This window comes from Gallus gallus, chromosome 5, assembly GCF_016699485.2.
Source record: "Gallus gallus isolate bGalGal1 chromosome 5, bGalGal1.mat.broiler.GRCg7b, whole genome shotgun sequence".
NCBI lineage: Eukaryota > Metazoa > Chordata > Aves > Galliformes > Phasianidae > Gallus > Gallus gallus.
In genome coordinates this window covers 19,064,362-19,079,740 of record NC_052536.1, presented here as the reverse complement: position 1 = coordinate 19,079,740, position 15,379 = coordinate 19,064,362, and the positions used below count along the sequence as shown (strand labels likewise).

The 15,379-nt window shown below is 38.3% G+C and overlaps 2 protein-coding genes across 6 annotated transcripts in view; one reads left to right on the top strand and one right to left on the bottom strand.

Moving 5' to 3' along the window:
- RAG2 (recombination activating gene 2) overlaps positions 1 to 15,379 on the top strand; it is a 565,728-nt gene that overhangs the window by 540,375 nt on the left and 9,974 nt on the right. For all 3 annotated transcript variants that reach the window (XM_040700890.2, XM_040700891.1, XM_025150704.3), the window contains one exon: positions 6,221 to 6,348. In XM_040700890.2, coding sequence (XP_040556824.1) covers positions 6,266 to 6,348 — 83 coding nt within the window. In that variant the 5' untranslated portion in view covers positions 6,221 to 6,265. The remainder of the gene's footprint in view (positions 1 to 6,220; positions 6,349 to 15,379) is intronic.
- The window catches only part of C11orf74 (C11orf74 homolog), a 39,386-nt gene that overhangs the window by 16,714 nt on the left and 7,293 nt on the right, over positions 1 to 15,379 (bottom strand). For 2 of the 3 annotated variants that reach the window (NM_001286248.2, XM_015286996.4), the window contains exon 2: positions 12,413 to 12,558. In NM_001286248.2, the coding sequence (NP_001273177.2) occupies positions 12,413 to 12,515 (103 nt within the window). In that variant the 5' untranslated portion in view covers positions 12,516 to 12,558. 3 annotated transcript variants of the gene reach the window in all.

Below are 15,379 nucleotides of genomic sequence, written 5' to 3'. Positions count from 1 at the left end.
ACGTGGCATTTAAGTGTCAAAAGTTTAGGTTCTGACATTGAAAATTAAATATAGTTGTTTAAGAAGGATTTGTTCCTTTAGGGGATTCTTCTGTCGTTGGAAGTCAGACTGGAAAAACATTTTGACATTGCATTGACAGAAGACTGGGATACCTTCTCTCGTGTTTTTTATACATCAGTAGTGGCTAATTGGGCCCACAGTAAAAACAAGACAGTATTCCGAAATTTAAGCGAGTCAGTGATAACTTCTGACACCTTTCATACCTTTAAAAATGCCATTTACAACAGAAGAAATGACAGGGCAACTCCTAGTTCTTCTGTCCATCCTACCAGACAGATCTCTGTGGCACAGAACAGCCAGCAAAATTATGACACAGCAGTGACATCATGGATGGAACCTCCACAGCGCAAACTGCAGCTGAGAGCTGATCAAGACAAGCAGATGCATGGAAGTTTGGATTTCTAAACTCAGGCTGAATGATTGTTTGCCTAGAAAATAGCTAAAAAATACACTAATTGTAGCCAAAATAAAACTGCCTGACTTTTCATTTAAAAAAATCCACTATAAAATATGGAGAACCAGGTGAACTTTGCACTACGTGAAAAAATAAATACTGATTTTAACCAAGTTTCTTGGATTTAGTTTGAAAGACCTACTCCATAAGAATAAGAAACACTGCAGTACATTTCTAAGGCAAAATTACATGTTATAGCCATTAAAGTAATTCTTGCAGAGAGCCTTAATGATGCCCTTGGGGTTAGTACATTCAGCCATCCACTTTCCCACAGACTTATTAATCCCCACAGACAGCTCTGTGCCGCAGTTACTATGGCACACAGAAAGGGCTGGCATTCTGGACATAACCTTACGTCCGCACTCATAAGAGTCAGGTTCATAAAAAGTAAATTGCACCAGATCAGAACAGCCTAGCAAACAGGTTTTAAAACTCAAACCACAGATGGATCCTCTGAATAATTCCTAAATCCCAGGTCTCTTGATACGACATCTGGCTTCTCCTTGCTTTTTTAGCAAGTGCTTTCCTAAAACAATATTTGGAAACAGCACTACATATGGGCAATGTCTTCTTCCTACACACTCTCTTTTTCAAGCCATGGAAATGAAGCTGTGTTAAATCAGAAACCCTCCTTCAATCTCTTGACATGTTAAAGTGATCACCCACTATTTGAAGATATTGTCATCACACTTTACAGGAAGAACGTGATTAGTGGCTCAAAAAGCTTCAGTCTTTTGTTATTACAGTGGTAAAACAAGATGAACTTCCTGTTTTATACCAAGGACTGAAAAGTTTAATAATAAAAACTGACAAACCACAAGAGGATATTAATGTCTTTATGCAGCCAAACACGTGTATCCACAGTGTAACTATAGGAACTGAGGAGCCAGTATCCTCACTGTGCGCGTTTAGGGGGCCTTTACGTATGAAAACCAGAAGAAAGGTTCTGGAAGCAATATACATTTCTCAGCAAGATTAACAGAGAGACAAAAGGCATCATCAACTTTAATGCTCAGCATCATAATTCATACACCAGTAGGCTCTGAATAAACTTACGTATAGAATCATAGAATATCCCAAGTTGGAAGGAACCCATAGGGATCATTGAGTCCAAGCTCTACACAGCACCACCCAAAAATCAGACCATATATCTGAGAGCATTGTCCAGACACTCCTTAAACTCTGGCAACCTGGGGCTGTGACCACTGTCCTGGGGAGCCTGTTCCAATGCCTGACTGCTCTTTCAGTGAAGAACTTGAATAAGCCAATGTCTATCTTGTGTGCCCCTGTGGCTGTTCTTCTGGGCTATAATCCTTCTCCAAAGCACAGATCCCGAATACTCCAAATTAAAGCGTATCACTTAACATCAGAAGACGTAGGACAAATAGTTGTCATTAGTTACAATTAAGCAGTCCACAAACTTATTTTATGACTTATTTTATGTTTTCTGGACAGCTGAGTTATTGTTACAGACAAGAAGTTGATAGGTTATGTGAGCTAACAAGAAATCAAGTGCATTCATAGTATTTGTGTACTTCAGACTAGATAGAATAGTATTCACTTTCCAAAGAGACTAGCCATGAGCTGCTGTTCGACACATTTTTTGGTTAAGACCACTGCAGTATTGTTGATTTACATAACATTAAACATTATATTTGATGAAACATTCACAACTGCAATGTGATACTAGATTAATGACTGCAAGGGGAAAAAAAGTTAGAAGGACAAGAAATAAACACAAAGAAATTGTTATATGCTTCCTCGGTATCAGCCGTGCACCCATGTGCATAATAAGGCTATGGCACATGAACAGGCAGGGGGGTGGGAGAATCAAACATAATGTTGCACACACAGCGTGCCTCAGGGCAGATGAGATCCACTCTTCAGATGACTACTGATACCTGTTTTTTCTCAACACATGCATCACATAACTGGCTCTCTTTAAGCAGTAAGTTATTATCTTGAAAAATATATTTAAAACAAGACAAATTGTTCTAAATCTAAAGAAACTGGCAATTTGCAGAGAAATATCTCAGCTTTATTCCTTTGACAGTATTTTGAATTCCAGCCATTTCTGTCCTTACTTTTGAAAGAGAATAGAAAGGAAAGCAGGTCACATTCAAGCCAGTGAGAGGCTGGCTCAGCCTCCCCCCCTTGGCTAAGTGATAATTGACTCATTATTCACAGCAAAGACCCAAATGTGTACAGCACTGGCTTTTCATAGAATCATAGAATTGTATGAGTTGGAAGGAACCTTTAAAGGTCATTTGGTCCAACTCCCCTGCAATGAACAGGGACACCTACACTAGAACAGGTGCTCAAAGCCCCATCCAGCCTGACCTTGAATGTCTCCAAGGACAGGGCTTCCACCACATCTCCGGGCAACATGTGCCAGTGCCTCACCTCCTTTATTGTAAAAAACCTATTTCTTCTATCCAGTCTAAGCCTCCCCTCCTTTTGCTTAAAACCATTCCCTCTTGTTCTGTTACAACACATTCTGCTAAAGAGTCTGCCCCTTCTTTCTCATAGCCCACTCCTCCTCCCCCCTGTCCCCCCCTCCCCCTTCAGATACCGTGTGTGAAAAAAATAAATAAAAGATACAAGCATAACAAAAAATAGCAGAGGTTTGAAAGGATGGAGGGATTCATATATTCACTCTGCAGACGGCTTTTCAATTTTACTTTTTAGAAATTCTACTGTCACTACCTTAACAATGAAATAACAAACAAGCTTAGGTCTCTAGAAAAGCAAATCTCAGTGTCTCAAGAGTAATATCCATCATTGTCACTGAGAAGTGTGTTGCAGGCTTCAGAAACATTTCTATCAGAAAGTACATCAGACTGATACATTCTTTCTGTCCAGTATCTATCCTCTATATTGCTTAAAATTCTCTTTGTCTTTCAATTTGGAAGGGAATCTTTTGAAAATGTCCACTGATCACCCATATATTTCAAAGAATAATGGGGTCACTTACCACAAAGCCAGAGAAGAGAGCTATCAGGATTATCAGGAAGAACTTTCTGTCAGTGAAACCTGTGAGGTGAAATAGTAGCCCCGGCCCCGGAAGAATGATAAAAGTCCCTTGGTCTGAAACATTTCAAAGCAAGACCAGACACAGCGATCAATACTGCAGAGAACCTGGCTTGGGATAACACACCAGAATAAGCAATATAAGATACCCAATATTTAACTCCTTCAATTCAATGAATTAATTCCAAAAATGTTTATATGTTTATAAAAACTGGATGAGAATAGGGCCCCTTTTACCTATTAAAAAAAAAAAAAAAGGCTAATGCAGCAAAGTTCCAATTTACCTCTTTGTCCTCAAAATATTGGACAGCATAAGGCTCATCAATCCCTCAAATCCCTTCAAAGTTACGCTTTGATGGAACCCCTGGGATTCAAATACTGCAGTGTCTTTGTGCAGGGCTCCTCAGCAAGAAGCAATTTACTCACAGTAGCATGATAATGGTCTTGTACAGAGGTCAAGAGTACAAATTTCAATTTTATTTATTATCTCAAACACATCAGCAAACAGACACACATAAAGCATAGACAAACTGAAATCTTTCCATAAAATATCACTCTGGGGTTTTCAAAACAGGGAAACAGTGTAGAAGTACCTGCCTTTGCCTATTAGCAACCATGTATATGGCTTTATGGTGCTGAGGTAATTTACCCCGAATGCCAAGCCGTAACAGGAAAGAAACAGATTTAAAGCCTGAAAATCCAATTTGTTGGGAGGATAATTTTTAAAGCTTAGTTTTTTGTTGTTGTTTTTTGTTAGTTTTGTCTTTTTTGTTTGTTTGTTTTTTTAATTCAATCAAACCAGCTCCCAGATATAACTCTGCAGTACCTTAATCAAAATATGCAACCTCCTCCTGCTTGTATATTGCACAGCCAAGCACAGAACTTGGTGTTTTATTTTAGTTACTTAGCCAAGGAAATCTGCTCCGATTTACATTTTTGAGCTATCTTCCATTTCCCATGTATTTAAATACATAAATCATTGTAAATCAATGCAGGATTTGTCCAACTTATTTTGACAAGCAAAAAGCCCAACTGCTCCATATAGTGAATACCTGAAGGATTTCAGAATTAGGCACCTGCTTTCCTGTTCCAGGGAAATTCAAGTGCCTAAACAGTTATCTCGTGCTGTTTTAGGAGCCCTGTGGTGTCCTGCCTAACCTTCTGCTTCCACCCAGAAGGGCAGTGGATTTTCCATACATATTGTATCATATCTGCCAGCCACGGGCATCTGAATTATCTAACTCTTAGATACTCAAATTGCTAAAGTCCTATTCAAATCTTTCTCAGCTAAAACTCTCCCTGATTTCAGTGACACCAATCCCATAGCAACACTAAAAGCAGAACTCCTCTGTCAAAGTTACTCAATCTGTGAAGCTGAGAAAATAACAACTTACTGCACTTTCGAGACATGTTATGAATATTAATTTGCACACTGAGGCAAGTATGTCAAACATCGTTGTCTTCCATTTCTGCATTTCGCCTCCTATTTGATTAACAGGGGGTTTTATGCTGCTGGTTCCCCTTTCCCTCACTGCAACCCTGCACCAGTGTAATGGATGTCTATAGAACTCTCTTCTGCTTATGCCAGAACAGAGATTCAATCAGTATAGCCCTTTCCCTTACATCTTTGATCTTACCCTGATTAAATCACAGACGATCAGCCAAAAGCACTGCCTGTATTTTTTTGTTTGTTTGTTTCACTTAAAAGATCAACTTTTAGTATGTTCAATAATATAGCCTTGATTCTTTGCTCACTAATACCAATGTTCTAATGAAAGTTCACAATGCCATGCCAAGCGACTGAAGGAACTGGGGCTGTTTTGTCTGGGGAACAGGAGGCTGAGGGGAGACCTTATTGCTCTCTTCCAATATCTGAAAGGTGCTTACAGCGGGAGCAGGGTTGGTCTCCTTCATTGGTGACGGGTGACAGGACGAGGGGAAATGGCCTTAAGTTGTGCCAGGGGAGGTTTAGGTTGGATATCAGGAAAAACTTCTTTACAGAAAGGGTTGTTAAGCACTGAAATAGGCTCCCCAGGGAGGTGGTTGAGTCACAATCCCCGGATGTGTTTAAAACCATTTGGATGTGGTGCTCAGGGACATGATTTAGATTTAGTGGAGGCTTGTTAGAGTTGGAGTAGCATGGTTAGGTTGCGGTTGGACTCGATGATCTTTAAGGTCTTTTCCAACTTGAGCAATTCTATGATTCTATGTCCTCAGGTAGGATAAATAAATATTCTGTAGACTCTTAAGTACCAATTATTACTTCAAACTGCCATTTTTGCATATTTTACTTTAACATATTTAAGAAAACAAAAAAGACAGGAAAGGACTTTCTGTATCTATTTCTTCTGTGGAAAGAAGAATGACTGTTGGTTACATCACCTATATTTCAGCCACCCACACATGTGCTTTAGCTTAATGCATAGCAGTATTTCTTCATAACTAAATCAGCTCTTCATTTTCAAAAGTTTAGCTGTTCTTTTACTACATCAGTATCTCTCCACTTCTCCTTAATGGAATCTATACGCTGTGTTTTTATGTACTGTTTATCTGTATCAATATCTATGTCTCTGTTGGGTTTTAGTTATTGTCAGTGCTAGAAGAGCAGCAATATTTCCTGTTTATACCTCATTCATGCAAGCTGATCATTTAAAAACATGTATTACTCTTCCACAGATCAACAGTGCTGTTACCAGATACCTTCTCCATTTGAATACTGTAATGCCGTTAGTTAAGCAACGGAACAGATGTGCATTTGAGCATCTCAGCAGCCTCCATGAACAAACTTCTGCTTCTTCCAACAGGTAATGACCAACAGTAATCGTTAAAATTTTCAGAAAAGCATGATAGATGTTTCAGAGCAGATTCTCAGCTGCTATTAACCAGCTCAGTTCTGGTAAGGGAGATACACCTCTTAATATCTGCCAGGACCATGAGGCATTTACCATTACCAAGTAGCACCAACACACTAGACCTGATTCTTTAGTTCTTTAGTTAGGGGGTTTATGCTGTGGGGGAAAAACATGTTCTCAAAGGAACAGACTGTACGGTGTGTAGTATTTTACAGTACGTTGAGAGTGTATCAGGATGTAGGAAGAACTTGAAGTTTTTTTCTAGGAGTTGATAAAGGTGGGAATGCTTCTGATGGCTTCAGAAAATCTACACCACACTTTTCTGAGTGCAGAGACTGTTACTGCTCAGAAACTGTGTTTGAGAGATAGTTTAGGAAAATTTAAATTTGACAGTAGCTAACAGGAGAATTCTCATGCAGTATACAGGAACTGCACACTTCTGAGCCATACTTGGAATGTCAGCTAAAAGAAACAGAATGGGGGTTTTGATTGATTGTTTTGCACTCTAATCAATCAGAGCAGAGTTAGTTTTAAAAACCTTCTGTGTTGTGATTCTAGAAGAATTCAGCATGAGCAGATAAGTAGATAAGCACTGTAAGGAACTGTATGTAAGTTATCTTCAGAGTGGCCTGATTTAAAAAAAAATGGGAAATACATACTTCTTTGAAAGTAGGCATTTCTATGTGATTTCATACTGGACACAGGAAAAAGAATACCAACACAATTTTATGGAAAGTTCAACACTAAACACAATTTGAGGCCATGGTTACTGTTTCTGGTTGTCCTGCCAAGCCCTTATAGGGCTCTCATCTCTGATGTTTGCTTTGTGCTATTTCTTCATCTAGAAAAAGAGAGCTAGCAGTGTTTCCTCACCTCACTGGAGTGCCATGAAACTTAGTCAACAGCTGCATTTAGCACACTTTGATGCCTTTCAAGGCAAGGTGAAAAGGAAGAGCAAGGGTTCGTTCTGTGTTATCATTTCACATAGTATAACAGAATTCAACCAGAGCCAATATACTCCTACAGGCTGAAACGTGTACTAAAACATCAACAGCAAAACTACTAGATATTCTCCTTCCTTATATTCCAGAATGATAACAAGAACAACGCAAGTTATGCAAAGAATAAAAATACATCTTTTTCCATCTAAAAATCTTTAAAAGCTGTTCAGTAAGAGAGGCATCACAGGACAGAAAAAGTTGCTGTTTTAGGGAAGCACCGCTGTCCATAGGCTGTCCAATTTTCAGGGAGTCAGAGTGCTCTGTCTTTATCTGATGCTGCCAGTGAGCTGCTGTGCCCAGTAATTTCCCCTCTTTATGCCTTATTTTTTCCATCTATGCAATAGAAATGAAGTATTTTACATAGCAAATACCACTGAGATCTAAGGACAACAAATATCCATAAAACAGGATATCCCCCATTCCTATCTCAAAAATAATCCATTGTGCTTGCATCTCTGTCTTTTTTTTTCTGTATGTGGGGGCTCTGTATGGTATTTGATTCTATACTACATTGAATGAAGGTTACAGAGATGGCTACTACATTTATGATCAATAGAAAACTGCAAATTTTTTCTCCCAACCAATTCTTTCCAATGATCCAGCAAAACACATCAATAAAAAGCTCTGAATTGATGCTGTTTCCCTATTTCATGCCCTGTTTAAGTTCCCTGGGGATGACAGATTAATTTAATTAGTTTTATTGAACTGCCTAGTTGCTTTTATTGGCAAATCCACTCATACAAAGAAGGCTGCAAATTTCTCTTGGGGTTATCATTGTCCTACTGGTCCATTTTTTAAAATTAAAATGAATTTACTGTCATTTCTTATATAGTTTTCTGCTATGCTTTCTGTGGTTAGACTCAAATTTGTAAAGTGCCTTTGCTGACACTTACGTTGGAAGTTTAAAGGTGTTGTTTTTTCGTATCACGGTTGACAAAAAAAGGAAGCAGACAGCTACCACCAAATGGACTGTGATCTAAATACATCAGGAGCTTTCACTGGGGAATTAAATTAATTGGATCCCAACACAGAATATAACTCTTGCATGCCACCTGGAAGCAGAGAAATTGTCGGCCACTGTCCAGCTTCCTCTGCCTGGCAGCCTGCTGTGTCCAGAAGCATTAAAAGAACAGCACTGAGGCTAGGAAGTATACATCCAAGGTTCAGTTTACTTGGAAATGGGTCTGATCAAAACACTTAGACCTCGACACTGAGACAAGTAGGATGAAGTACATGAAATAGAGCAAACTTAACAGCAGCCATGGACTGAACTTAATTCCAGTGGTCAAGCAGCCAGGAGCGTGGAAAAACTGTGAATCAAAACTTGAGTTCAGCTAAGAATTTTACTGTAGCAACAGCTTCTTATTCCAGCAGCTGACTGATTCAGGATTATATAGATATATATAAAGACATATAAGTTAGAGAGGAGTAACTACATGAAATTTCTAGACAAAATTTTTGATATATATATATATATTTTTTTTTTTGGTAGAAGGTGAAAGAAGACACTTTGTGTTTGAATAAATTTCCCACTCTTCCTCTGAGTTTAGAAAAAGGACTCAAATGCTGCCTTCTAATTTTGGACACCAAATTCTTTCCACTAAACTTCCAACTCTCGTTATAAAACCTGAAAGAGCCTCTGGCCCTGTGCAGTAATTGTTTAAAAAATTAGAGATCAGACAAATTGTCACCGAAATCGATCCAAAATTGTTCTAGTGTTTAGTTTTGAAAAGATCACTCATTAGCCACACTTATAGAGAACAGTATCACGAATTCCTTTGTAAATCCAACTTTCATGAGGCTTCTTTAACTGCACAGTCAAGACATCATTCATGATTTTTTGCTGGATTTAAAAAGCACAGCAGAGCTGTACAACCTTAGAAAAATGCTAGTCAGCTCTTCTATTATGAAACCTTTTCTACTCAAAGCTAAAGGAATAACAAAAATCAAACATGTTAACTTGACATAAACATAAGAGCATTTTAGTTTCTGAAAGCAATACAAATGAACATATTCAAATAATCAACAAAATGATTCCCCTTACCAATATCATCAGTTGGATTTGAACAAAAGAGGTGGTCTTTTTTGCTGCAGATACTTAAAACTCCTCAAATCTTAATAGAGAGTATGAAAAAAAACTCAAGTTTTCTAGGCCCGTGCTCTAATTACTAATTTGTATTACCATGGGCTCACCAGCCCTTTCAACTATCCATTCATTCTAGTATTATCTTTTTAATAAAAGACACCCTTTGGATGCTGTACACAGGAAAAGGGACTTTTTAGCCAGCCCAGCCCTCAAGTGTCTTCCCACCACATGACCAATAAAAATTATGAAAATTCTTTCCAGTCATGCAGAGAGTGCTGCCATACTTTTATAAATATTATGCACTTAAAATCGACCAAGTTCTGTCAGAGAATATATTTTTTAAATGCTCAGCTCAGGGTTCTTACATATCATTTTAGCAAGTTAATCCATGTTCTATCATTATTAGATCTGGTAGAAGTGAAGGAAAAGCCTTACAATAGAATTTATTGTCTATTAGTCTATAAAATTCTGCCACATCAGCAAGCACACTGTAAAACAAATAGACTTTGAGTCACTGCTTTTTTAACAATGCCAAAATGAGGAAGACTAAATTCCTATATCAAAGATACGATTTAATGGTGCCATTAAGTTTAAATCACATATATAACACTAAATAAATTACATAGGGTTTAGAAGGACCTTATTTTGACTCCAAATCTTGTTCTATCCAAGCTAAAAGGAGTATTCTCTCAAATATCACAATGAAGAATTTGATCACTTTTCATACTATAGAGAGAAGCCAAAGGAAATATCACATTCAGATATAAAAAGACAACATTCTAAACATAAGATTTCCTTTAATAGGATATTAGCAACCCTTAAAAATCCAGTGAAAGCCAGGCTTGCAAGAATGCATTAATATTCGGTTTCCCATGTTTAGAAGAATTGAACTAATCCATCAGAAGAAGACCCTAATGTGTTCACAAGGCCCTAGTCTAGGCTAACATTTACAGTCTCCAAGGGATCTGTCTAGATAGCCCAGAGCAGTCAATGATGCTTGGATTTTGTACTCATGGTATATATTTTTTTCAATTTTATTGTGTGTAAATTTAACTAACGAAGAAAAATTACACATTAGTTAGGGAACCAGCTTCTTATGAGATGCCTGCAAGAATGATGAAGAAAATCCTGGTGAAAATATCCTTGCAACCCAACTAGGGAGACAGTACAAATGTATGTACAAGTGGAAGTCACCTTATATAAATACAGTACTCTGAAATCAGTGGAATCCCATCAGTTCTATTTGTTTCTTCTGTTTGCAATGTTACAACCTAATTTACAAACATAACTGAATAGGTTTGGTTATTTGTACACACAAACGTATCTCTATATCTAATGAGGCAGGACTGCGAATTCTAACACTAATGCTCATTGTAGGAAGATGCAGAGTGTGGATCTACACTATTATCAGGCCAAATTCAGAAAGATAATCTGTAAATGGCCAGATTTTATTTGACAGTGACCACAAATGTACCTCCACAGTGAGTATCTGAACTTATGACATGAAAGGGAACATTTCCGGAGCCTATTAACAGATAGTCTTATTAAGCTATTGCTGTTGCTTTTTGGAATTCTTTTTCAAAAGCCAAATTACTTATTTTTCAAGTGCAAAATTGAGAAACTAAAGGTGTGGTATTTTGCAGAATGTTTCTGCACTGTTTTGATGCTAAAATGCCTTGTGCCTTAAGTGGAATTTTTACAGGTCATTAGTTTATAATGCAAAGCAGCACCTTTGGGTATTTTTAAAGGAAAATGAAGACAGGAGAAAAACAACCTGAGCTATTTTGTTTACATCCGGATAGAAAGCTACATTTCTAAGCATTTGATTCAGTTGAAACTCTACCTTTGATATACAAAGTTTTAGTGGCAGATGCTGTAGTGACAATGAAAGTGACTGAAATACACGCTGAAGCTTTTTGCAAGTAGCATCATGATATGAAGCATGCTTCTAAGATAGGACCTATCCCCAGTGCATCAATCATACATAAAGAAGACCAGAAGCTAATTTTCAGTCCTCTTATCTCATCCCCCAGTGCCTCCTTTCTCTTTTATTTTTTATTGGGAGGAGAGACAGAAGGCTGCCACAAGATTATTTCTGAGGCAGTTTTGACTCCCCCACTGGTTTTCTGCTCAGTGCCTGTGACTGACACTTAGTTCTGCCCAAAGGACAAGTGCAGGACAGACTTCTGAGTGCCAGTCAATGGAGCATGCCACATGGTGTAATTGGAAAACACAGTACTTCCGCAATAAGATGAGGATATCATTCTCAGTGCAAAGCTGTAGTAAAGAGAATTATAACTGAGTAATATGTAACTCTCAGTTATTTTCATTGCACCTGCAAGAATGGCCAGAATAAATGAACCTGAGCTACAGAATTTGGGTCCAAATCTAAACTTCCTGTAACTCAGCAACGCTCAGATCAAAATTAAGCTCCACCTTTTATTTTATCTGTAAAGCGGAAGACCTTTTCAACCTAATTACTCTAATATGATATTCCTTCATCCAAGTTATTTGTAGAGCCAGGTTTGTGCTTATCATAACACAGCACAGAAAGCCAGCATTACTAAAACAATGAAACTATCCAAGCTGCAGATTTCTTAGGCCACTGTGTACTACAAAGTATTTTCCTTATCTGCTTCTTTTATGCGTAGTTCCCTAGCAAAATTACATGGGACTTAGGTAAGGAAAGCCCCCCACAATGTTCCTAAAGAAAGCAAAACATGGTTAACCACCTGTAAGGCCCTACCTCAGCAGTGTGTCAACCAGACTAAGGAAAGCTGTCATTAGGGATTTCACTGCTGTTAGGAGATATAAAAGCATCAGAAGGATTTGCCTAAGGTCACCAAGCTGAACTCTTAAATACTACTGCTGTACTTCTTACCATCCTTTCAGGCTGCAATATCTAGTGGGAGTTTTGGGATGTACATACCTTTCAAAAGATAAGTGAATGTGCTTAGAAACTCTTCGTATGACTGTTCATGGCTATTAATAAATTGATCAAGGATGCAGTTGTTTACCAGTTGTTCTCCCATAATCCACACTTTGCCAGTCAAATTGGTATTTAGTAGGCTTCTCCTGCAACAAAAAAGAGCCGTATGTATCTGTAGGCAGCAAACATGAACTGAAGAGTCCCTAACCCACATTTATAACCCCTAGAATGTCATTTTTTTCTTCACTCCTTGTGGAGTCCCAGTTTCTTCAGTGGGACTGTGTACCACATTTCCCCTGAACTCAAGGGCACGTAGTAATTTAAAGTACAAAGAGAGAAAGTGTGAAGATGTATGCTTGAAATTGATGTTCTCAGCTAACATGGGCCACAAAAGAGCCAGATTCTCTCAGTGGGGTTCCTTCCCCTCACTCTGAGTTGTTAAGTCTTCAAATCTGTCAGACCTCTGCCTTCTTTGCAGAAACAGTGACACCACTCGCTAGCTTGTTGGATCTTGCAAGTAGGACACCTGTACACTCAAAACTTGGACCAAATCCATCATTTTGCAGGTGCACTGCTCGCCATTACCATCAAAGCCACAAAACCCAGATTTTGTACGGCACGTGAATTGCAATGTACATGTGCGTGCTGAGGCAGTGCATGGGACAGGGGGAGTATGATAGAGCTCGGTAGCCATATAGGAAAGCAAGGACCCAGTCTTGAGAAAGGAACAAATGCTGAGAGCTGCAGAAACACCATGCATTATTTTCTTAAGTTGTGTAAATACATTTTAACAGCTGTGTGATATTAAACAGTTAATCATATTACTAATTCTTTGTACATGTAGGAGCAGAGTACTAGCAGTAGGAAGACACAGGTGGTGGCACGCACACACAGAGCTGCCACTCTCTCCCACAGTAGCAACCTAACTAGAAAATATAAACAACCAGTTTGCAGACATAAATGTAATAAGGACACAAGAATGCATTATTCACCTACTGCTTGATTTTCACACGTTCCCATGCTTCTTCCCTCAATTTACCACAGCATTAGAAAGAATCTTTTGGGAATGAAACCTCAATTCTTCAGCAAAACTTCAAATCTAACTTCAAATACACTAAGGAAGGGCTGCCAACCTGATTTTATACTTAATAAGATCAAGCACAAATTGTTCCAAGCTCAGAATGAAAATAAAGCATCATTTATAATGTCAAACTCTAATTTTGCTGGATTGCCAGCTTGTAAAGAAGGCAAATGTTCCGAAGGTGTGAAAACACCTGCATACCCACATGACCTGAAGCTGGGGTTCACTAATGTTGTGCAAAAAACAAACATGTATTAATCTCTGTGGACTGACCAAGAAGAATATCATTTACCAGACTCTCAGAGTGGTTTATGCAAATTATAGTGGTTTCAGAGGGAAGCAATGCCATTCTATTCCTCATTATTGTTCAGTTATTACAGTCATTATTTGAGGTAAATTTCATTATATGAAGCACTGCAGTGATTTGGAAGGCTGGTGTCAAAGGAAAAATATATATACATATATTTAATACGGTCATAACAAATTTTTGTTTTTCTCTGGCATCGATGATCTCCAAGTCCTTATAAATACTAATGAAATAAACTCCACAACAGTCCCGTGAAGCAGAGAAGCACATATTATACCCAATCACAGATGAGAAAAACTGAGTCACAGAGAGTTTAACTGACCTATTAACTAATCACAGGAGGGCTGGCATCAAAGACTCCTTTACTCTAAAATGCTGTAGTAAGACGGAAAATTGATAAGCCATTTGGGGAGCGGGGGACATTTGTATAATTAGCCAGGCTGAACGGCAGCTTTCTCAGTGAACGCTGTGCTCTGCAGCCACCCGGACACCTGGTCATCAGCTTCAGACTAAGCACCCAGACCGGGCATCTGCATTTTGCTACAGCTCAGTTCTTACCCTCCTGCTCAGCCTCTGCTTTCTATAGAACTTGGGAAACCACTTCAAGTTTTAACATCCTGTACTGGTCAAGCTGTGGAGGAGCAATAGTACAACAACACCCTGGAGGAATACCAGCTTTTGGTCGTTATTGTTAGCTAGGGTGCAGTGCTGAATTCAACTTGACAAAGTTTCAGCCATATTACAACAGTGAAAACCAGAACATTAACCTCCTGAAAAAGCCAGTGTTGGATGTTGTTAAAATATAATCCAATATTTAATACCTGAAACCTCCTGATATAGTCTAGAAAGGAAGTTATCCCTGAAGGTTTTAAACATACATTACACTGAGCCTATGCATTTTCATCTAGCATGTACTTCAATATGCAAGTACTGGGAAAAGCTTTGCCAAAAGAGTAATCCTCTTTAAAGAAGAGTGGAGAAAATGCCCTGGATAGTTCAAGCATGGAAGAAGATGGGCAGCATTCTTTACTGAAATACAGACCAAATGTTTGCCCAAGACAAAGCAGTATATCCAGAGTAGTTCTGCAACAGCCAAGATAGTTATTGATGGCTGACACACGTATATGAGAGCTGCCACCAACTGTGTCAATGCCATTCATCATTGTTAAGGAAATAACTTAAAATTCATAGGTGACGTTTCTTTATTTCTTCTTCTGAAAAACACAAAGGATATATTATGTAACCTGAATTCACTGAATTATTCATATTTTAATAAATCCTATATTGGAAAAGAGGGGAGAAAACCCTACTTGTAGTTTTGGCATCCATCTTCTTATTTTATCTCCATTGCTTTTTATGAGAACATCACAGTTCTGTTCAAAAAAATCTAAAGCAAGGAATGAATAGAAAAATGGAATACAGAAGTAATAACCCAACACAGATTTAATCTCTTCTTGCACAGCTACAGAGCTGTTAATTAAGTCTACAGAATCAGGATACCACGGGTGGGAAGAACCTGTTAGGTCCAAACGCAAGCTTAGGTTCTCTCAGAAGAACACTTCTTCACCCAACCAATAGA